The 24296-nt window shown below is 42.8% G+C and overlaps 1 protein-coding gene across 1 annotated transcript; it reads right to left on the reverse strand.

The window, feature by feature from the left end:
* Positions 1 to 10156: 10156 nt before the first annotated feature.
* Positions 10157 to 23174, reverse strand: CALM2 (calmodulin 2). The gene is made up of 6 exons (XM_064414493.1): positions 23019 to 23174; positions 18757 to 18787; positions 13692 to 13835; positions 13508 to 13614; positions 12516 to 12651; positions 10157 to 11070 (listed from the first exon to the last, which is right to left on the reverse strand). The coding sequence occupies exons 1-6, from the start codon at positions 23019 to 23021 to the stop codon at positions 11042 to 11044; spliced, it is 450 nt and encodes a 149-aa protein (XP_064270563.1). The 5' UTR covers positions 23022 to 23174; the 3' UTR covers positions 10157 to 11041.
* Positions 23175 to 24296: the final 1122 nt, after the last annotated feature.

Below are 24296 nucleotides of genomic sequence, written 5' to 3' on the forward strand. Positions count from 1 at the left end.
TTTGTGGTTGCCATGTTCACAGTGATGTCAAGAGAATGTACTCAGTGCCTCAACAGCTTCAGTGTCAAGTCTGTTGGTTTAGGTAAAATTTCACTTCACCTGCAGTTTAAAGCAAGAAGCAGACTGTGGCAGTAAAGCAGCTGGGGTGGGGAACACCTCCTGTCCTGCTGGTTTTGCTGTGGAAAGGGGCAACTTCCAAGACTGTCAGTAAGTGGAGGGCGTAACTCCATAGACCACCACAGAGCCATTCACTGGATGTCATATAGCAGTGCCTCTAGTCTCTGACAAGTCTGAGTTTATTTAAATAAGGCAGCCCCTCATAGCTCTCCAGATTTCCAGCTCAGCAAGTGCTGTGCTGATTTGAATTACTTCTCATGTGCTCAGGTCACACACAGAGCTCCTATGCCTAGCAAACACACGGCAATTTATGTACATGTTTTGCATTTCAGATGTCCATGAATATTTTATTAGTGGAAATATTCATTTGCATAGTACTTACTGAAGTAAATTTTTGAGGTGCTTGGGACTGCAGAAAAAAACAAACCACCTGGACTGAAAAAGAAGCAATTATGGTGAGTTAAGGCACTTGACACGGTTTCTGTTTTATCAATAATGTCTACCAGTTTTTACTTTGAAATAACTGGCTGTCATTATGAGTACACTCAGGCAGTGTAGCCAAATTTACTGTAAAATGAAGGACCCATATACATGACAAGGCACAAACAAGCTAGAGTGTTTTTCTTCAAAATGGTTGGATTTTAGATAGCTCTGCTCTGAAAAGATCTGTATGCACAGTGCACAGTGATATCTACCAGGGCTGTGTGTCTGCAGAAGCCTTATTTTCCAGATGCTGAGTGAGGACAGGCTCTAAAGTAAATTAGTATTTATGTCCCAGTTCAGCAAAGTTCATGCTTGATTTTTAGCATACGCTTCACCTCTTAATCAAGTTAATCACACAATTAATTGCTTTATTAAATGGGGGTGAAATTAAGCATATCCTTAAGAACATACTGTATCAGGACCTACCCCACAGATGGTCAAGACTGAGGGCTTGATCCAGATACCACTGAAATCAAAAGGAGATTTCAGTGGCCTTTAGTTGAAGCACATAAATGGGAGTCACAGGTGTGCTTCAATGTTGGAATACATAAATCAGTTTTCTTATCACATAATTTTCATCTGATTTACTTGCATGCAAACCTGGGAAGAGAGCTGAGGGTTTAATGCCCTGATATACTGTTAATATCCTGGAAGCAAAAGTCAGCAGGGACAGCAGAATGACAGGACCTTCAAGCTACCGCTACTTCCCAGACTTCCACATGACAGAGAAGAATATGGTGGAACTGAAGGTAGAAACTGACTCATGGGTATGGCCCATCCTCTTGCATAGGTATCTTTCAGGGTTCTGGTCTTGCTTAAGCACAGCTCCCCATAAAGCTAAGGCTCCACTGATTTTTCTAAAGCACTTTTTATAATTAAGTAAATTGCAGAAAACTGCTCTGCTATAATAGAGAATGTTTTTGGGAAAAAAAACAAAAAACAGCTTTAAGACAAAAAATAAGACTTATGTCTTAAAAAAAATTAAAATAATTATAAATGGCAAATAGCCAAAAACCTCTTTGTTAAGTTAATTTCAATTGAGCTGAGAATGTTGGATTTATTGCTGTGGGTAGCTTGACTGAGTGGCTCAAAATTCATATGCCACTTTTGTTTTCGTCTCCACGTTACTGAGATTGCTGCGCTATGCCAAACAAGGAAGCCTGGAAAAGAATTTCCTTGCTAGGATCTACTTTGAGGCTGCAAATCAGCAGAGGAGATAGCCCCTCCCCATGATGAGTGAATGAGAATATACACATATCATGAGCAGCAGTAAGGATCTGAAATGGGGCTGTTTTCTGCATGGCCACAGGTTCATGTAGGCTGTATTCAGGAGTCTTCTGTAGGTGCCCTGAATGGTCTTCTAAGCTTCACTGAAGAGGTAAATAAAATCTCTGCTCAAGAGGTGAAAAGCTTTTTTGCTGGGTACCTGTCACACTAGACACTCTCCTGTTCCCTATGCTGTCTCAAGCACAGAGATTCAGGACAAAGAGTATTGCCCACAAGGATAGACAACTTCTGAACAGTGGAGTTAAAATGAAGTTATCTCACAAGAATGACTGTGGACCCAAAAAGGTCAGAATAGCTGGAGTTCATCAAACAATTAAACACACCAGCTCTATATTTTGAATAGAAAATAAGACCAAGAGGAGGGAGGAGCAGCAGTGTCTGTGATTTTCACAAAAACTCAAAAAGTAAATAGATTTATTTTGAGATTTCTTGCATCCACAAAAGGGAGACTGGTGATGAGAACTGAAGAAATAGGACTAATACGAAAAAAAAAAGTGTGCCTTTAACTACAACACTCAAATGTCTCCCTGGGGGAATTAAAAAAAAACCCAACCAACCTACTTCTGTACATGAAAACTGTGAAAACATGAAAGCAAAATATTCTAAGGAACATATTTTAAATTTCAGATGGTATCTTCCACTTGAGTTGGGCCTTTTTTCCTCAAAGGGGAAAGGCAGCTTTTAACTTGTCAATCATCCCAAAAGGCAAAATTTCATTGCTGATCTAGTTCAACTCTAGCAGACATTTCAGGTCATATTTAGCTAAAAAATAATTCCTAGAAGCTCCACCCACTTACACTCTGAAAGTGAGCCATATCTACTGTTTCTCATATGTGCATAAATGCTTACAACATAAGGTACTGGGATTTCTTGTCTTTACAACATAAGGTACTGGGATTTCTTCAGGGTGCTTTAAAACCAGTATGTTGCTAACATTGTCCCTGTCATACCTCCAGAAATAGGAAGAAAACACACAGAAGCACTCAGTAGCAAGATGCAAATTTGTGGTTTACAGGTAGACAGACAACCTTCCTCTGCCTTCTCCTTTGAAACTGTGTGTGGGCTTCACTTGTTGAGTTGGGCTTCTTGCAGGCAATGTCACACAGCATAACTACTATTAGCATTGGCTGATGGAGCAGGTAAGTTGAGTTTCTTGTGCATTTATTCTCTAAAGGCAAATCAGAAATGGAAACTCTCTATTTGTCTTTAATTAGTGAAAAGCTGATGAAAGCACAAACCAATATGGCATCCTAATTGTTTCATCAGTGAAATTATTAATAGATTCTTACAAAAATTACTGAAATAGCAAAACAATCCAGAGCTCTGGAAAGCTGAGACAAGCCTCTTGTCTGAACAGGCTAGAGCATTCTTCAGAGTTGTACTAGATTGGAAGTGAAATTTTGCTCTTTGGGATGATTGGCAAGTTATACTCTGCCTTTCCCCTTTGAAGAAAAAAGGTCCAACTCAAGTGGAGGATACCATTTACATGACTCCTTTCATCCTACTAAGCAAACAGAGAATGGATGTAACTATCAGCATTTTTGGTGAAAACAGGATGCTTTGGCTAGGTGCAGAACAGAGGGCTGAAGACACAAACACACACTTGAATAGGGGATGCATTTTCCCCATGGTTCTGATAGAAAATGTAATTGCATCAGATGTTCTCTGAAAACTGCCAGTTTGCTTAAGAATTTTCAGCATATTACGTCAATAACTGCTTGTCTACACTTCACAGACAGAATGCAAGGAGGTACTTTTCTCTCAAATGCAGATAAGGAATAAGGTCTCAGGCTTGATAATACTTCCAATCTGCTTCACAAGCAAATGATTGATTTTAATTATTTTTCAACTGCTAACATGGAAGCAGACTTATCTTTAGATAGAGGCAGCCAAGAAAGCAAGGACAATGCGTTTGAACCCCTTTCCCTGTTTTCCCCAATTTCATTGCTTGTGTAATGAAGATTACTTTTTAAGAAGAGAAAAACAGCAAAAGCATTTTATACGTCTCTTCAGTGGCCAAAGAGAATTTATCAGAATCTTGGCAATAACACCCATGTTCAAGTGTAATTTGTGCCAGATAAATGATGAATCTACATCATGGCAATTTAGGGACCTCCAGCATGGACCACATGAAGATTTCTTCAGGATATGTGGAGATGGGTCTCCTTAGCTAATGCTTCCTTGGGGAAAGGAAGAACACAGGCAAATTCAAGGGAAAGCAAAAGCTGACAGAAGAGATTACTTTGTAGCATTCCTTCCAAGGCCCAGCAAAGAACCACAAAAGCATTTTAAAGGTTTTAGGGAAGCTACTGCCTGCAGAAACCCCCGCAGCATCAATCCAGTTGTGCTGCTATGCTGGAAGGGGATGGAAAAGCTAGCAGAGAGGCATAACTTCTCTTCACGATTAGCCTGGGCATCACAGTCCATTTCAAAAATGAAGGAACTTGTCCTGCTGGTAGAATAATGAATCATTAAAATGACAAGAAGAATTGCTAAAGTGCTCCTTTGCTCTTGGCTTTCAGATGAACTTCCAAACTGGCTTTTAATCTGCCTGGTGGGGATGACTTCCTCAGAGAGTCAACAGAAGACAATCCTCTAATACTTTTTATCTTGGCAGCCTTTTAAAGTGCAATGCATGTATAAATAAATGCCATTATTAACTCCATGGAAAAATGCCTAGCATTCTCAGAGATAAAAATGCAAATCAATTATGCAGTGTCTTAATTCTAGCATCTTTAAAAAAGGAAAAATTCTAATGACACATTACACTGCTTTGTGAATCAAATCCAAATTATTGGAAATTGTCACACATCCCCATTCATTAAGAAGCTTTATTTTTAAGCATATTCAGGACATTTTGGATCAATGTAAAGACTACACTGACCATAGAGCTTTAGAGTAGACCTTAAATTATGATTTTCCTAGTCTGTCTGACTAATTTGGCAGCAATAAAAGACTCTGCATTTCCACTTCAGACACAGGGAGCTTCACAGGTTTTCCAAAACCTCAGGTTTAATTAATCTTTGAAAAACAATGGTTATTTAATAGGGAAAAAATTTGTGGTAGCCAGAGTCTTAAAGACCTTAAAAACAGAGGGAACTGTGAAACCCCACAGCCTTCCCGGGGTTGCAAATCATCTAATGGTTCAGAAATCATGACAGAGTAGGAAGATGGGAGAGCTGATCCTCTTTTTCCCATTTTATTTCAAGAGCCAGGTATCTTAGCAGAGTGAAAAAAGCTCTCTACTTAGTTTAAAAAAATAAATTAGCTCTCACTCCAGAAAGAGACAACTCTGCAATTCCAGACACACAATAAGCTAGCAGAAATTCCTTCTCTCAAGAGCCATTAGTAGCACTTTTCCGGCTGCCAAAAGGCATGTGCCTTTTAAGAAGGCACCACAGGACCAGGGATGTGCTGTAGTGACGATACAGTCAGCAGCTGCCCAAATTTCAAGCCTGTCAGACCTGGAAGGAAGGGGAATGCCTGTCTGACCTCTGAGGGGTTGCCTTGTCACAAGGAACCAGCCAGCACAAGACGGATGGTGATACCTCAATGACTTAAGGGAGAGGTACTGAATGGGGAGCTGGTATTGTTTGCTGATCAGGGTGTCAATTACTACTGATAAAAGTACTGGTTTACTAATAGGGAAGTTTAACTCCTGAGCAAGTACATGCCTACCCAAAGGTCTGATCTGCAAGATGAAGATTATTCAATTGGAAAATCTAAATTCTCCATTCCAACTTTGGCGGCCATTAGATGTATAAACCCAGCTACACCCTTGCCATTTGAGAACACCCTGCAGGAACAAGGCAGGGGTTCCAGCCCTAGAGTGTTGCTATTATTCAGAAAATAGTAGTGGATTAGGCATTTGCATCAAACTTTTGTTTTCCTCTCACACTATTCTCCTAATTTTATCTTCTTTCACTCCCTTTCTTTTCCATCTCCTTTTTTTTTCACTGTAATTTCCTGTTCAGCTCCTCCTGAAAAAGCCAAGTACCAGTGTGCAGCCGCTGCAGAACACTGCCTGACATCCTGTTTGGAGCAGGAACTATCTGCTACTCTGCAGACATACAGCACCCAGTAAAAAGCAGACCCATTCTTCAGCAGCTTGAAGCTGACACTCAATAATGTCATCAGGAGCTATTGTGTCACACCACCCAAGTTGTGCAGGGAATACGCCTCATCTTTAGGCTATTACTGTTAATGTCTTCTTTACTGAATCTTCTGTGTCAAGGGTGTCCCTTTGGTGTTGATCTTTGCACAATTTCTTGAACTGTATCTCAGGACTCTCAATTTCAGGACGCTGAAATAAATGCTCTCTTCTCCATAGTTCATATTTGAAAAGCCACAGGAATTATTTTTCTAAGGAGCAGCGAGAAAGGAGTCAACCATTTCAATATGCTATTTTACATCATCCCAAGATGACACTATGACATCAGACTTGCCCTTACAGGAAACTGGACAACCAAGGTCCTCATCCCATCTCCAGTAATTTCTGTATTTTCTTCACAAACTTAGTGTAAGTCCTAAAATCCCTTCTTTTTTAGTGTATACACAGCTATCAACAACTGAATTCTTCAAAAACAGAGTAAACAGGAGTGTAGGAGAGAACTTTTTTTTTCAAAGCTAGAAAGAGCAGATATAAGCTAGTTCTCCTCATTCCAATCACAAACCTGTACTAATGATAAAAGGTAGGTATAAATAGAAATGAGATCTCTGAAATTCTCCATCATATCTTTCTCTGTCCCAAAGACGATTCAACCTCCTTTCCAAGGTTCTGTTAAGCATAGGTATAAAATGTATTATACAAATTGCAGAATTGTCCCTTTTGGTTGAAGATGACCTTTTTTCCTTCATACTCACATTGCATCCCCCAGATTAATACACATTGCCATCTCAAATACCTACTCTTCTCATTGGTAAAAAAATATTGGTTAAAAAAATTACTTTTTAAGACTCAATTTTAAAGAAGCATTGCAGAGCTGATTATTTTTAACTGAACTCCGATTTTAAAAACTGAATTAAACTTCTTTAATTGTCCATTACAGCATCAAGACTTCTATAGAAAAGCCATTTTTAAAAGCAGTATTTGAAGGAGAAATTTTCAAGTGTCTCTAGTATTTCCCATTCACCACCACTGGAAATGGCCAGCAAGGAGATTACGGGAACTCCCCTTAGTTACTCAACAGTTTGCAAACCAGTTTTTCTCTTAGCTGGACTGAGTCCAATAGACACAGTATAGTCACAGGAGTGACACACATAAAAGCAGGAAAGCAGTAATTTTATTCCTCGTTGTGCCCAGGTTGTTGGCCAATGATTTCCGAGAGCAGCCTGCTCTGCCAGAGTGCAGACACAACTGCCTTAGCCCGGAGAGCCGAGCCTTTGGAGACCAAGGGCTGAAAGCCAGAGCACCCAGTGTGCATTGCCTGCAGCGGGGCCATCAGCTGCACTCCTGCTCATCTGCCTTCTAAGCCATAGGATCACCCCAATAATAAGACTGATCTTATTAGCAGGCCCTTAATCCTCACTAACCTTCTCCTTTAGCCATTACCTATCATTAATTTATTAAACGTTATCCTAACAGGCTGCAAATTCACCAGCTACTACTATTACTCATCCAGCCATGTATTTCCCCATCAAAACCCCACAGCCACAAGTGATTATGAGGAGCTTTTTCAGGATGGCTCACCTACAGCCTTGAGGGAGTGTCTTAGTCCTGCCTGGTGATTCCTAACGCTACCAGGGTGAGTTAGAGACCTACTCTAAAACTTACCAGGCTGTGGCATGCAACTGTTGATCCTCTTTCACTGGAAGGATCACCAGATGAAGGTAGGGTGGGACACAACAGTAAGCCCAGGAAGTACACAGCAGTAAGGAAGATAGCAGGAACACTTCTGGGAAGCATTTAGCTAGCTGGGAATCATTGGCACAACCTCTTGAGATCACCTAGCCCAACTCCCTGCTCAAAGCAGGATCTGCTGGAGACGTTTGCCCAGCACGTCTTCAGCTGGATTTTGAATCTGCAGACTCCACATCTGTGTTTTATCACTTACTGTAAAGTGTTTTGTCCTGCTCAAAGAGTATTTTCAAATCTATGCCCATCCCCCCTTGCCAGAGCTGCTACTAAGATTAATGTGGCTGTTTTCATTCCCTATCAGGGATCAGAAGGATGTCCCCCATGGCCTACACAGGGAGAAGGCTTCGGGCCCAAGATCTCCCACCTCAATCTGGATTAAAACACCACCAGCAGCTGTTTTACTGCACTGTTGTGCCACAAAGGCTTTTGTTTGAGCTAGAACAGAACATGAGAACCTCCACACTAGTTGACAGGATGATGGATTGCCTCTTGTAAAGCTATCAGAAGCTGAACTTGAAATGTCAGAGTGTTCCTACACACACACAAACATCCAGAATACTGCCTAGTGACCCAAGGCCCGTTTCACAATTGCAAAAGCACCTGCAAGTGCACCTGAGCCAAAAGGTTTGTGACCAATGCCATTAGCTTCCACCACACTTGACTTACTCTGTCTCAGAAGACATTCTTCCATTAGCAGAAAGCACTGAAATCTACCACTCCCATCCCACAGTTAAAGAATTGAGTAAACAGGGCTGTAAGACTTCAATTACTGACCTAGAAATCAGGCATTTCATTCACATAACAGCAACATGGACACTCACCCTGAACAAAACCAGCTTTGATTCCTGAGACTAGAACACCTGAAGTAGGGAACAACTAAAGTGACTGTAAATAAAAGTGGCCTTCTCACACATTCATCTTACCAAAGGCAATCCTCTTGGCTAAGGCAGTCTTTCATCATCCTTGTGGGTCCCTTCTAACTCAGGATGTTGGGATATTGTGATATCCCATTGGAGATCTTCCCCTTTTCACCTTAGATGTGCATGCTGAGCTGTAGTACAAGACTGAATGGGTTGTGTGATTCCCAACCTACTGAAAATCAAGGCAGCAGACTGGCTAACCAAAAATTCTCATCAGACCCCTGTTTGCATTACTTACCTACAAAAATGAGACCTCCAATACTCCAGCAATTCAGAACCTCAAGTGGTTGTTCTGATGCTTCTGGAAAATTCTCCTCAACCTGTGCCATCCTAAGTATGTCTTGCCCCAGGCTCTTAGAAGCACAGGATGAAGACTGGGTAGGAAATGTCAGTTTGATCACTTATTTTCTAGAAGGCAAATCCTAACTGCTAGAAAATTTAGACTGCCTAAGTTTCCTGAATCAGACTGCCAGCACACAAACAGCAGTTCTAAGGAATTCTGATGCTGGCTATTCAAACAGTTTTGACAAGCTGGAAAATCGATAGAGCTGTTCATAGTTCTCAGAGAGCAGAGCTTTAAGATCAGTGACCATAAACGCTTGATTAAGTGCTCCTGAATTTGGATTGAACAGCTGTCCTAATTTTAGATGCTCACTGCATTTATAAATACATCAAAGATGATCGGCAGAGTTTTAAAACATTAGGTAACTGCTCAGCTGGGACCACTGAGTGGTACCCAGAGGCAGGGGCCAATGCCTTGTTTAAAAGCCAGCAGAATCCCCAAACAAGATGACCACACAACATATGTACAGTCAAGGCAGTTGTTGCCAGGAGAGTACAGAAGTAATGGGCACGAGCAGCCTCTGGCATTCTTTTGAGTTCTTGGATTCATCCTTGGTAGAAACCAGGGACATGTCTTCCACTTAAAAAAATTAAACCTTGACAGAAAACTAGTGCTAGAAGCACAGTATGCTCAATGACAAATGAGGAAGAGAATGTTTTTCTTTTGTACTTTGAGCTGACTGCATTCTGAATGGCAACTCAGACATGGCAGTTTCAGAAAAGCCCAAGTGTGAGACTAAGTTACCCCAATGTAGCAACTGACAGGGAATAAACTCCAAAATAATTAAAAGAAAGCAAACAGGTTTAGTTGTCCGAACAAGGAATTTTAATTTTAGGTCAACTATTGAACTAGGTCAACATCCAGTTCACAATGTCTACAGATAGTGGGCATAGCCAGTCACTACGGTAAGTTTATTGAAGCACCAAGCTCCACACAAGACTGTAAAATACATTTTAAACTAGTAAGAAAGCTTCTTCAAGTCAACAATACTATTAAGGGCCAGAGTTTAAGGACTAAGTTTTCACCTTCCAAGCTATTTTAAGACAGCCAATCCATTGCATAAGCAAACCAAACTGCTACATACTGAAACACAGAGCAGCAACTGCATTGAACAATTCCTGTAAATAATTCAAGGATACATTGAAACAGTATGGGTAAATTGTAATTTTTTATTGGAAAACAAATATACAACTTGGAATGGATTTGAGGCAAATCGTGCCATAAGCAGATTTTTTTGAAAATAAGTGGCTAAACAAAGTTTAAAAAGCATAGTAACAAGAGGAGAAAATGTTTTCTGGCACAGGACCAGCAGTACAAAAAAAACTTGTGTACGAGTACCTGGATAAATCACCCGTTTTGCATTAGTGCAACTTAAGTTTCATATTGTTGACTGTCAATCGTCTACAACGTTAAGACTCCACATTTCAACAACATGTTACAGGTATGGCCACAAACAAGTTACTGTGAAGTAAGCTAGGAGAATGACTTTTACAGTGCATTAGCCACATTACATATGCTATTCACATCATTTTATCCTGCAGTTAAGCTGCAAGAGTCCTTATCCTCCCATCACAGAAAGTGGTAAAAACTCCTATAGGAAAAACTCCTATGTACTCAAGAAGTAGAGCCAGCATGTTGCTTTAACTAAGGATCAGCTAATGCATGGTAAGCCCTAGCTTACTTTATGTAACTTGTCACACTAGTCATACCTAGGTTTCCTAGAGAAAGCTACTTTTTAATAGACAATCCAGATGTTCCCTCAGTTAACCAACTTCATCTAACTTTAGATGTGCAGAAGGGCTTAAATATCCAGAGTAAGCCACATGCAACATTTGTTACTTAGATCAATTTTCCAAAAATCAGAACAATGACAGTAAGATAAAGGAGAAAAACATGGAGGAATGGCCTTCTAATTACTATACATGCATAATCTTTTGACAGTAAGGGAAAAACCTTTTACAGATAAGTTACAAACAGAGAAAAGGCAAATAAACAATTTTGTACAAGAAATTTAACACATTCTGTACAACGTCTTCACTTCGCTGTCATCATTTGTACAAACTCTGTAAAAGGAAAGAGTTGCATAAGTTATTTGAACGAAAAAAATCTGAATTGCAAGATCTGAGAAGTGACCTTACTAGTGCTGAACATTGTTTCAAAATTGCATTTTCAGGTACATTCAAAAAAACATCTTCAAGACAGTTCTCTTTTCAGTAATCACACCTAAACTCTCCTGTTTTTAATGACAAAAGGCCTTTATTCTTCCATAAAAGTTGGTCCCTCAGTGAGCTGGGGAACAGCCCTAATTCCAAGATAAAACATTACAGGGTCCTATGCCCACAGACTTACAGATGGGGACAAGACATCCAAGAATGACTAAAAGATCACAAATTGCACTGAAGTGACAATCAACTAAGTAAGTGTAGAGGCAGACTTGGTGTTGGTTTGAACTTTTATTTTCCAGAGTGGAATAGTTAAGTCTTACTATTTTATTTTGACTGGCTGGCTTTAAGCAACTGATTCAATGCTTAGTCATAAACCATTTCAAGTTAGAACCCACAAAACAGGATTCTTCATCTTGCTGAAACATAGTTTCAGTACAATAATGACAGGAAACCCAGAATCTAAAAGCAGTTAACTGGTTGCTCAAGTTTTGAAAGAGCAACTGGCAACACTAGGGACACAGACCCTCTCTAGTGCCATTCCCTGAACAGCCTACTCAAACACAGTGATGAAGCAGCAGCTTTGTACATAAAAATTACTTTTTCACAGATGTCCATGTACCCTTAGGCCACAATGAAAAAGGCTTCACAGGGAAGACATACCTACACCTCAGAAACAGCACAGATATTATCTGAAAATGCCCTAGATATTTTCTGCAACCAGTTCAAAACGTCAAAATGAAAACAAGCTTAGTGTGTCTCGGCTGCAAACAACTGTCTAAAGGAACTCCTGCTTGCACAACTTGATTTATGGTTCAATGTCAGGAAGAAAGAAAAAAATGGGAAGAAATTACTGCTGCAGCTAATTTACATGAAGTAAATGTATTTAAAGTATCTTCTGAAGGTCTTGAAATTTCCACATATTTTAGAGGCTTTCCCCTTTTGATTAACAAGTAATTTTAGAAGCATTAATGACAAATGGGTGACATCCACAGTCAGATCAACATGCATTAGTTAACAACACAGTACGAACAGTACATGAACATCTCCAGACAACTTGCTTATTCTAATGGTCATTAGACATCATTAGATTTACAAAGCCAATTCTTACACTGTACAGCCAAATAGTTCTTTTCTGCCTTTGGCACAAAGGCAGCAATAACACTCAAACCCACTGAGAGGTACACAATGTACATATTAATTGAACATTAGCTTAAAGGAACACTGTGTGTTCAGATGAACTTGCCTGAACAGTGCCCTATTTAAACTTGGTGTGGCTATCAGCACCCGCACAAGAACAAGCATGAGAAGTGCCACACAAAAAGAATCAATTATCAACTCCTTACCTTCATAGTTTACTTGACCATCACCATCAATGTCTGCTTCCCTAATCATTTCATCAACTTCTTCATCTGTTAGCTTCTCCCCAAGATTTGTCATCACATGACGGAGTTCTGCAGCACTAATGTAACCATTACCATCCTGGGAGGAGAAAAAGGAACACTGGAATAGACTTGCCTAAGGCCTAATGACTTAGCTATAACTTAGGAACACTGCAGGGCAAATTGAACATTAAGAAGTTAAGGCAGCCTTAACCACCAGCATTCGCACAAGGTACACGAGAGCTGTAAGTGTACCTTCAGCATTGCCCAATGTCTGTGGGCATTGTAATATTATCTTATAATCTCTGACTGTCCTATTCTGTCACATTTTTAAACCACTAACAATGCAATCAGCACCTTTTGCAACTTCTCAGCTGATGGATGCCTATTAAATCACATGACTGTGGTTCAAGTGGTGATTTCTTAGAACAGAAGCTACTTATCTGATTTGCCTGTTTCATGGGAGTCCAGCATAAAGCCACCAGGACGTCAGAGATGACTTTTACATATTCCAGTACTAGTTGGGACACTGAATATTGAAGTACTAGTATACACTAACTCCACTGATGTTCTCCTCCCCACACCCCAAGGCACCTCATATCATGTTCTCAGTTCCAAGGTGCATCTTAAGTAAGCTGAGTAACTTCAAACTCTTTTAGCAATTCACTTAGCAAGGACTACATGAAAGACTTACAACATTAACATTATAAATATTTAAAACAATTTCCTGCCAGTCATCTGGAAGTATTTCAGTATCACAGCAAGCAGTGCTTTAAATTGTGTCACTTATTACTAGCCTGACAACTTATCTAACTTTCCCATACCACCACAGCAGACTGGCCAGCCTAGAGGCTCTCTGTGACAGGACTGCAGATGCCCCTCAGATCTGTGAGAAAGCACGTTACAATCAGACCGAATTTTCTTCACAGAAATATTCCAGGCAGACATTACAGTACCTTGTCAAAGACACGGAACGCTTCTCTAATTTCTTCTTCGCTATCTGTATCTTTCATTTTTCTTGCCATCATTGTCAGAAACTCTGGGAAGTCAATTGTGCCGTTGCCTGAAAGGTTGAAAAGCCTTTGTTAGAAAAACATGGTTTAGGCACTTTATTAAATTACTTATTAGTAAAGTTCTTACCATCAGCATCTACTTCATTGATCATATCCTGTAGCTCTGCTTCTGTGGGGTTCTGACCAAGTGATCTCATCACTGTCCCCAACTCCTTTGTAGTTATAGTACCATCACCATCCTTGTCAAATAGTGAAAAAGCTTCTTTGAATTCTGTACAAAACAAAAAAAAAGTTAATCCCTTAAGCTTTGAAGTGTTAACAATCAAAAAATTCACTGCTACTGATTGTTGCAAGTTACAAAATTTTATTTCAATCTTTTAAGAAAATTTTGGTATGCTGCTCAGGCTGCTGTAATTGCAAAGGCAATACGGCAGCATCAGCATCTGAAAACACACCCACCAGTCTACTGATGAACCACATGTTGACCTAAATTAGGACAGAAGGTCATCCATTTCCAAAAGACTCGGATGTTTGTTACTGTCTATCTTGAATAAGGGTTCCTAATATGGAGCTAAAATAGCTGTCTGCAACTACAATGATCTACATCCTTGGTAGGAATTCCATCTCAAAATAAAACAATATGGAATTGCTATGAGAAAATTGAAAACGGTACTTTAAAAGTACATATGCTACAGCTTAATAGCACTTTTATTACTAATAGAGGAGATGAGTCAACGGAAAAAGGTATTATCAGAGCAAACTACACCCAAGTTCCTCAGTACAAGCCACTTCCTCTGGACACAGATGTCTGGACATTGTATGCCACCATAATTGCTCAAGGAGGAAAGCCACCGAGTCTTCATTCCTGAAAAGCTGCTTACAAAACTGCTTCAGCCCTACTGTACCCTGAAACAGCCTTGACAGAAGTGTTTCTGACTAGTTCTAAGACTGCTTTGCTGTGTTTCAACACTACCTCTTAACCCCCTACAATGGCTGTATTGTAGCCAGGACTATTAATACAAGCATAACATGTTTAATTGTGCAGTCCAAAAATGGAGTTGGTTTTAATCCATGCCATCTGTCTTTGGCCACAGACCTTAAACCAGCTCACTGGACTGTGGAAGCTCACACATACATGACAGCTAAGCTTGAACATCTTGTCTATTTCCTTGCAGACTTCAGATCCCTTTACAGCTTTCAAGCCATCTGAGAGATCACAGCTCTGGACAACCTGTCAGCTCAAGGATACTCCTGCATCAGAAATATTTCCAATAACTGGTTTGTTCAACATTTCCATGCAGCCAGCTTTCCAGATGGTGGGTTTCCCAGACCAGAATTAGTCACAGTAAAAGTTGTGTTTTCACATGACCTGAATGAAGCCTTTACTTCATACTCTTGAAACTCCTGAGGTGAGTACAAGTTGAAAAGTGTTAAAAATTCAACTATAAAAATAGTTTTTTTGTAGTTCATAAATGCAGCTACAACACCACAGTCAAATCCCATAGAGGAAAAAAACTCATACTCTTCTACATTTAAGTCTGAAGTGTTCCAAGATCCAACTCCATCAGAAGCAGAGCAAGGCTACCACAGGACCAGTAGAAACAGTTTCAAGCCGATATGTATAAATCACAAAGCAGAAACAAGTAGATACAACCTGTACCTAAAAACACCTTCCAAATGGTCTTTGGGGGGCTAGTTACAGTTATCTTGGAGGCAACAAACAGGTTTCTTAGGGCTAAGCTCCTGCGCTAGGGAAGGAAATGGTTTTGGGTCAGTCCTTTCACAGCCTATCATGGCAGAACTTCAAAATGGGGAAGTTGCATCCTCATGAAGAGTCAGTCAAGTGCTCAAGTGTTATTCAAAACATTTAGCTGTTAACCACTTCATGTGGAAGTCAACCATCACTAACCAAATGTAAAGCAGACTTCACAGTACTGCAGTGACCCTGCTTAGACAGGGCACTACTTAATTCATATATTAAACTTAAAAACTTGCTTTCTGCAAGATGGGCATTTTAGTGATGTATTCTCAACACTTGGAAGGAACCATTCCAAGGACAACTCTACCCTTCTTTCACTCAAAGTTGCAATAGGTTAACAAGCAACCAGCTATAAATCAAAGAAAATAAAGCAAGTTGAAGATTAGCAGCATATTCCTGCTTGAAATGCTGAATCAAGTTAAGAATACCACTAAAATACCTCTCTAACCACTTCCAGGAACCACCTCCAGTAATTACAACAAAGGAGTGACAACATACACAGATGCAGTTAGACTAGAACAAGAACAGCCTGGTGCAGCTTTGGAGGATTTGCAGCCATGGCTAGTGAAGGCACTATGAAATACTGAAGTTTAGTGAGCAACTCAATTCTGGCATCCTGCAACTTAAGGTTATAAAACATGCCTTAAACACCTTGATTACACACAGCATGTAAAGCAAATCCTCTTTATTCCACATTTCTCCACCCCAAACTGCAAATGAAAATTCTCTGCTAAGGCTACAAGGTTTTGGCCTTTCCAGCCTTCTGAAAAACATCCTGCATCCCAAGACTACTTCCAGGCCCTGTGAAAGACATGCTACTCCAACAACATGAACTCTAACAACCTAGCTCAGAATGTTTTTACCCATAGCTTCTGATGCATCTGTGCACCACATCACCTTTTCAAAGTAAGTGGCAGCCTTTGGTGACCTAATATGTTCAGTGAACCAGGACTACCATATCCACTGCTACACAATTTAGCCAGCTATGTCTGGAACTTTTATAGGAGAATGTCAATTGTTCTCTTCACAGCTACCAGGACCTCAACACTTAAACATGTCTATTTCTACTATGACAAATTTTAAATTACTGTTGCGGCCAAATCCCCAAGGGAGAACCACAGCACACTAAAGGAACAAGACAGTGAACACCATACATAGTCCTGCTTGTACACAGAGCCCATTTAGAGCTCTGCAGTCAAGGGCAAGGATAGCTCACTTGGCCAGGTGGCTTTGGGACAAAAGCAGCTTCGGGCTACTCTGCCACCTGACCACCCAGGTAGTCCTGACCCCATTACCTCTGTAATACAACACCTAACCAAAGGCAGAGCCACTTGACTTAGCAACTTCAATTCTTACTGAATGAAACTGCAGTCACTATTACCATTCTGTAGCTACTTGGCTTTCAGGATCAGTCTTCCTACCTCCACTGACAAGAAGCTTCAGTCCAGTATGATCAACATGTTGCACAGGAAATGCCATCTGGGACCTTTAACAACTGAACAGTGATGCTTCACAGCAGAGGGGGGAAGGATTTAAGCCCTGGACAAGTGGCAGCTTTAAACACTCCTGTCTTCATGGCAATGTAACATCACCTCTACCCTGCAGTACCATTTCCTATGTCCACCTCCAAACCAAACCCCTGGGAAGCTCCATGAGAATGGTGGTGGATCGAGTTTTTCTAGCCAGTCTCTGTAAAACATTTAAGCTGCACCTCTAAGAGTCTTCCCATGCAAGACCACTGGCCTCCAACAGTAAAACTAAGCAGATGCAACCTTTCCTAAGCAGTACTGAGAATGATTCTTTCACACACCACCACTGAGCTTATGGTTACACATCCGAGGTTCATGGTTTACTTGCAAACACATTTGCTTAACAAAACTTCATAGTTGCCCAAAAAGCAGCAGGTCTTTTCACACTACTAAGATATACTTTGAATCGTTCCATGCAGTTGAAAGCCTCTATTCCAGTACGACAGGCTCATCAATGCTTACTTTTGCCTCTGAAGAGTAGATGAACATTACTGAATAGCTAAAATTTACACTAATCCTGAGGCAATGTCAATAATCTCCCTGACTATATTCCATAATTAGCTACATCAACTAATAAAGCTTCTACAATTAACAACTGGAACAATGAACCATTGTTGGAAAGACAGCAGTGACAATTGATAAAGCTGCTCTAACTAAAGTGATCACAAACCCCTTATGCTATGTAGGCCAGTTCCTGAAAAAAAAAAACCAAAAAAAACCCACAGGCCAAACTAAAGTTGAACTAAATTTGGCTTGTGCTTACTTGTAAGACACTACCATGGCAACAAATAAATAGACTAAGGACTTTCCACAAAACCATAATTAGTCTCCTTTGAGTAAAAGCAAGCTTCTAAAGTCTAAAAGCTACAGAAGAATGTTCTTAACACTTCAGATTTGGCAATTATGGCAAAAACAAACCAGCTCATAATGACACTTCTGTTTAATTCAGTGTCTTCAAGAGCTACACCATAACTAAACAGTAGTATCTCAGAGGCTGCTCTTTGTATGCTTGACCTGGTACTGTTAGAGTAGCAGAACCCTAACATCCTCTAAAGTAATTTCACATGCCAGTTATGCACATGAAGACTTTCCAGTATTAACACTATACACTTGTCAGATCAAAACCATGAAGTTCTGGAACATCTATGGCAAAGCTGAATTCTGTATTACCAGCTTTAAGGCCCATCTATTACTGAAGTTAAGATCAGTCTACTGAGAGCAATGAGACAGGTAAGTTTGTGCAGCCTGCATGAGCAGGACGTAACAACCACAAGTTTTTGCCATTAGTAAATGGCTGCCAATGCACATAAGCCATTTCTAGAGGGCCAATATCAAGTTATAACAGATGCATATTTATTTAAGCATTTCAGAGCAAGTGCCAGACCATCAGAACAGCACACACACAACACTTGTGTCCAAGTACAGTTCCAAATATGGAATATCAAGAGTTGTCATCATGAAGCCAGTCTCTGCTGTCATCAACAAGAGCCACTCAAACATCTTCACTGACAGGAGACAGCAAAGTAAATTATTTTTGCCTTCTGTTAAAAAAGCACTGCAGATTCCAAGCCTTCACCAGATCTGTTTTCATCCCCTGTGCCCCATCCCCGCTTTCAGTCTGCACTTGGGACAATTCTGCAGTCATGACAGAAGAATAATCAACAGTCTACTAGCCAGAAAAGCTGAGAGGATTGTTTAACTATATTAACTACACAACTATAATTCATTATATCCATGGTGCTTTTACAGTAGATAGCCTTTAAAAATGAGGTGACAAATGAAAACATTCCACCATACTACTTTAGTATCTAAGAAAGCTAAATATCTTGTGTAACACAGACTGTCACTGGATTAAGAGATGTGCCAGGTCAGGTAGGAGTAGCAACACAACACAAAAACCTCACCTGCAATCTGCTCTTCTGTCAGTTGATCAGCCTGCAAAAAAAGAGAATAACATTACAGTTGTAGCAAAAGTTCAAGGCAAAATAAGACAGACTTGTAGAGGACTCTAAGTATGGTAGCTGCTCTTCAAAACTGATTTGTAGCATTCTGGAATAGTTCTAATAAAGCTCCAAAGTCATCAGGATTGTTTCCCAAGTAAGAACTGGCAGCCTTTTATCCTCTCCAGACCCTGCAATATCCATACACTCAAGTAATAGATTACCACGTGTATAAATCAAAAATCCATGCAGTGCTAGCAAGCTCAAGGCACACAGGGCCTTTAAAACCACAGACTGGTTTTAAAACTCATTTACACAGCACACTACTAGCTTCAACACCAAACACTTGAGGTCTCAGTAATGCAGCAGTAACCTCCAAATGCCAAATTTCAGGCAGAGTAGCTAAATCAGAAAAACACACCCTTCACTAGAGTTAAATCATCCCCTGATTTACATGAAACTTTACGTCCAGGACCTGGCTGTCAAAGACAAGATACCAGCTTCAGTCCAAATGGGTAATTTCAGTGGCACACAGCCTGTCTACAGGTTTTTTCAGCCCTTTGTCTGCACTGACTCAGCATAAGGTAACACGGATAACAGAGAAAGGTTCTGTGGTCTATGACAATTTCTGCATCAGCTGGGTAAGCTCCAGTGTATACCTCATTCTCCTCTCTCACCACTTTTGAATTCATTAGATTTGACAGCAATGAAAACCATCAATCTTTCAGGCCAAACCCAAAATGAACTTTGCTCTTGAAAGAACACCAAGATGTTTGGGGACTGCAGAAATACTCTCCTTGGATTCTCAAATCTCTCTGGATTCTCAAATTTGAGTCTTCACATTCTGGATGGCTTGAGTTGAGCTGCAGTAACATGGTAACAGACCTCCTTCAGGGAAACTTCCTGAGCCCTTTACTGAAGCATAAAACCCACTATAACACAGAAAAAGACATATTCACTGCTGAAATACACCACTGTTTTTTCAGCTTCTTTCCTGTTGTGACTATTTAAGCAGCAACCCTTTTATAATTACTGCAATATTGACTGAAAAACTTTCTGTCATTAACTATGCCCACCAAAGTCTCACTCCACATTAGCATCTGACTTTGAAAAATGCATTTACAATACCTGTCAATTTTTACTTTGCCAGTTTCAATTACATTTTTACACTGCACGGGAATATTTAAGTTAGCAGCTGCTGGTTATTCTTCCTGTAACAGAAGTGAAGGTGGCTGCTTGAGCAGTCGTACAAATGCTGAACTGCTCACAAAACCCTCTGTGCACACAATACAGCAGCAGCCCAAGATAAAGGCCACAGACTGGCTGGGCTCACCTACTTTAAGAATCAAGACCACACTACTGAGGAACTTCTAAAGCAGCAGACAATGGGTATTGGCAGCTACAGATTCATTTCTGCTGCAGGAAGTATTCCCATGCAGGTTCCACTTTTTGTAAAAAAGACTAGCATGGCAGCAGTACTGCTGAGCACAGAATTCAAAACTAAGCTTTGGGATGCAAGTGTTCTGTTGGTCACTTAGCAGAAGCCTAACAGATTTTTCACCTGGCTGCAGAGTATCATTACCAGAGACTCACACCTTTGCATGCTATTTACATTTTTATTGTTTGAGTGACGAGAATGATGTGCTACATTTCCTTAAGATATTTATATCCACGGAAAACTGTAGATCAGATTTAAGCAGTAAGAACCTAGTTTATTTAGCTCAATACTTATGGGTTACCAAGTTGAGTCACATACTGCTTTATATAAACAATTTTAAATAGAGACATGACATAGCAGTATGTAAGTTGTTAAGCATTCCCAAACTCTTCCTTCTTCATAAAGAGAAATTTTTCCAGCAATTTAACACATCCTAACCATGAATTTGGATGAGCTCTGACAACACCTGTAAGAGGTGCAGTGTTTGAGAAGAGCACAAAGCTTATTAGAAGGCACAGGTATGAAGCGGTTGAAAGATAAGCGGGGAGGTGGGGCAAGGTTGAACAAACACCATCTGCACTCTGCAGTGCTGGGCTCTGCAGGCACTGCTGCGCAACAGCAGTAAAAGGCGGAGCCAGCGGGGCTGCCAGCTCCCTGCCTCCCGTGCCACCCAGGTGGAGGGCTATCAGCCTGGAGCCATGCCTGCCACTCACAGGCCACTGTGGCCTTCCTACAGGGGCCTCCGCAGCTCTTGGTAATGGTGCGGGGCACACGCGACAGCGCGCACACCTCCACCCGAGCAACGCAACTCCCAGAGCTCAAACGCGGACTGCGAGGTGCCTATGCCGAAGGTCTGACATGTCCTCACTGCGGCCGAGACCCACCCGAAACCCTCGTTTGATGCCATCACAGCTTTGACGTGGCTTTCTGTGATTCACGCTGCAGCACTTCCATTTTCACTGCAACAGCTCACATCCCCCCACGCCCAGACTGCGCGGAGGGCCTGACAAAGGAGCCAAAGCTCGCAGGCAAGCAGGGGCTGCTGTGTGCGCGGCCGATGCCGCGGCACACGCAGCCTCTAGAGGTGGGATCCACCACAGCCGCCCGGCTGCTCTGCAGTGGCCGGGCTGGGAGCCCCTCCAGGGCGCTGCCCAAGGCAGAGCGAGCGGCAGCGCAGTGACACTGCTGGCACCTGGCTCCGCGCAGGCAGCACATCTGCAGGGACAATTCTGCTCCGGCAGGACTAACTGAAGAACAACGGGACTAGACTGCATAGACTAAAATTACGTTTATGGTAGGCTAGCTTGTTTTGGGAGTAAATAATTGTGTCTTATCTAGAACGGGCAACACTGGACAGTCACAGGCTGAGCCAGTCTGGTGTGTCAGGATGAACTATAGCCACACTCAAAGTGTCACCGTGCCTCCTGGACACACCCATTTTTACACAGACCTTGCTTGAAGATACTCCATTTTTGGTTCTGCACAGATGATGACTAAATGCAGTAAGTCTTTTGTTACTACATTCATTGCCTTTTTTTTCCCCTGCTTTATGGATGGTTTGCTGTGTAAGTTCACAATTCAAGCTACTGAATAAATTCAGGCTTCTAGTCACCAAATTTCTTTGCTCAGAGACAGCATTTCAAAAAAAACCCAAATTTTAAGAAGCCATCGTTTACATTAAACATGATGAGCTGACAGTAATTTGATTCCTCAGAAGAATATAATGAATGAAAAGACAATTCCACTCTACTGCATCTTCCCTTAATGCAGAGATAGCACTAAGTGGTCAGTGGTGCTGCTTTTGCAACAGAGTTGCTCCTTTTAGCACATTTCTCAGCATCCACTTGTTTTAATTTTAAAAAAAACCAACAAACGCTAAACTCACATCCTTTAGACTGAATTTGAAATCATTCTCCGAATTAACAAAATGCGTTCTATTTCGACAGTGGATTACAATTCTAAACGCATCGCTAGTAATATTAAAAACGCAGTACTGTCCTCCGCAATGACCAAAACAGGAAGCAAAAATTGTTAGGAAAAAAAAAAAAGCCCAAAAAACCACAAATAATCCCTTGTCCAACAGAGCCACCAACAGCATGGCGCTGCCACGGAATCGACAGGGGCTCCAAGGCGAACTGACAACAGGTCTAGCAAGGAGGGCGATGATGCAGCGAGGCACAGCCTGCCCCTCATCATCATGCTGCTCAGAAGCTGCTGGGCTCCGCAGTGCATTACTATGACCAGGCGCAGCACACCGAGCCGGACGGCTCAGGCTGCCTCATTCAGCCGCACCAGGCGGGAGCAGGGAGGGAGGAAGCGATAAGAAAGCAGAGCTGGTGCCATCGTGGCAAGCTCCTTTCCCCCCTCCTCCCAAGACCGCGGGTCCCCTCCCAGGAGGGACCGCTATCCGCCGCTCCCCCCGGCAACGCCCGGCGCCGCCTCACGGCGCTCCCGCCGACCCAGGGGCCGTTTGGATTTGAATTCACACCAACGCCCCAGGGCGGGAAAGGGACCCGGGCGGGACCCGCCGCCGTCGCCACCGCCACTTCCTCCCACGCAAACGGTGCCTCCGAGCGGGACCCTCCGCCCCAGCCCGAGCCCGCCGGCCGCGGCGAGGGACAGCTTCATCCCTCCCCACACGCTGCTGCAGGCGACCTCGCCCCGCAGCAGCCAACCCCCCCTCCCCCCCGCCCCCCATCCGCACCGAACTCAGCCGCCCCCATCCCTCCGCTCCGCACCGCAGCGGCGCCCGCCGAACCCCGCGGCTGCCCCGTGCCCAGGGACTCACCATGGTGGCCCGGCCTGGCTGCGGGGTGCGGTGGGAGCTGAGGGCTGCACAGGGCGCACGCTGCGCGACCTTCCCGCTGCACGGCTCGCCTCACACTGAGTCCTACCCGCCCGCCGGCGGCGCCTCATAAACCGCCTCACCGCCCGGATCGCTCCGCGCCGCTCCCTCCCCCCTCCCCTTCCCCCGACAGTGAAGCGAGTTGCGAAACGAGTCCCGGCTCCTCGCGCGCTCCTCGGCAGGGCACCCCGCAGCCCCAGGGCCGCTCCGTCTGCCCCAGAGCCCCGGCGCGGGAAGGAGCGAGGTGCGGGAAACTGGGGGAAGCAACGCTTGTGAAACGCGGGGGGACGGGGGGCAGGGAGAGAAGGGGGGCGGGGACCGGGGCTAGGGACTATTTCTCTGCGCGGAAGAGGATTTTAGGAAAAAATGCCGAGGAGTGTGGGGACTCCGTAAGGAGGGCGCTGATTGGTGGGTTCGTACCTGCAATGCGTCACTCGGACATGCACACTCTGGGCTGGGAAGGCGGGCGCCCCTCCCCCCGCCCGCAGTGCGTGAGGGCCGGAGCGGCCCCGCAGCCCCGGCCCGGCCGCGTCCCCCGGAGCGCCCGTGCCACGGCGTTCCCAGCCATTATCTCCGTGCTGTGCTCCGGAAAGCCTCACCCACACCGGGTTACCAAATGAGACTCGCTCTGCATCCAGCGCGGTCCAGAAAAATTCCCACCTCGCTCTGCAAGCTAGGGATGCTTCGTCGCTTGGTAGCGTTGTTGAAAAGAATAGATCTCGCAGAATCAGTTAGGTTGGGGACGATCTCGGAGATGCTGGAGCCCAGCCCGTGACCGATCAGCACCATGCGAGCAGACCGTGGCACCGAGTGCCACAGCCAGGCTGGCCTTACACACCTCCGGGAGCGGGGACTCCGCTGTCACCTCGGCCCACTCCAGTGTCCTACCTCCCTTCCTCTGAAGAACCTCTTCCACATGTCCAACCTAAGCCCCCCAGTTAGACATTTTCCCTTTTCCTCCCCCGTTTCCCTTGCTAGGAATCGCCTATGCCCTGGTCCTGTACCTGAGGACAGGTGGCCAGCAATTCTGAGCTAAAATCTGGAGTCTTATAGGGGTTTTCTGTAAGATGCATTGGACAAATGGCTCCCGGTGCAATTTTCAAACTTGCACGTGTATTTTCAAAGATAATTAAACAGAGAGCTGCAATATTGGCTGAGTCCAATGACAGCAGATCTACCTGTCCCCTGTGAAAACCACAACACTCATTTTTGGGACCATAA

The sequence above is a fragment of the Passer domesticus genome, chromosome 3, assembly GCF_036417665.1.
Source record: "Passer domesticus isolate bPasDom1 chromosome 3, bPasDom1.hap1, whole genome shotgun sequence".
Taxonomy (NCBI): Eukaryota; Metazoa; Chordata; class Aves; order Passeriformes; family Passeridae; genus Passer; species Passer domesticus.

Coding starts and splice junctions, on each gene's coding strand:
- CALM2 (XM_064414493.1), bottom strand. Junction 13,836..18,756: donor GACAGAAGAGCAGATTGCAG/GTGAGGTTTTTG, acceptor TGTTTTGTACAG/AATTCAAAGAAGCTTTTTCA. Junction 13,615..13,691: donor CAATGAAGTAGATGCTGATG/GTAAGAACTTTA, acceptor TCAACCTTTCAG/GCAACGGCACAATTGACTTC.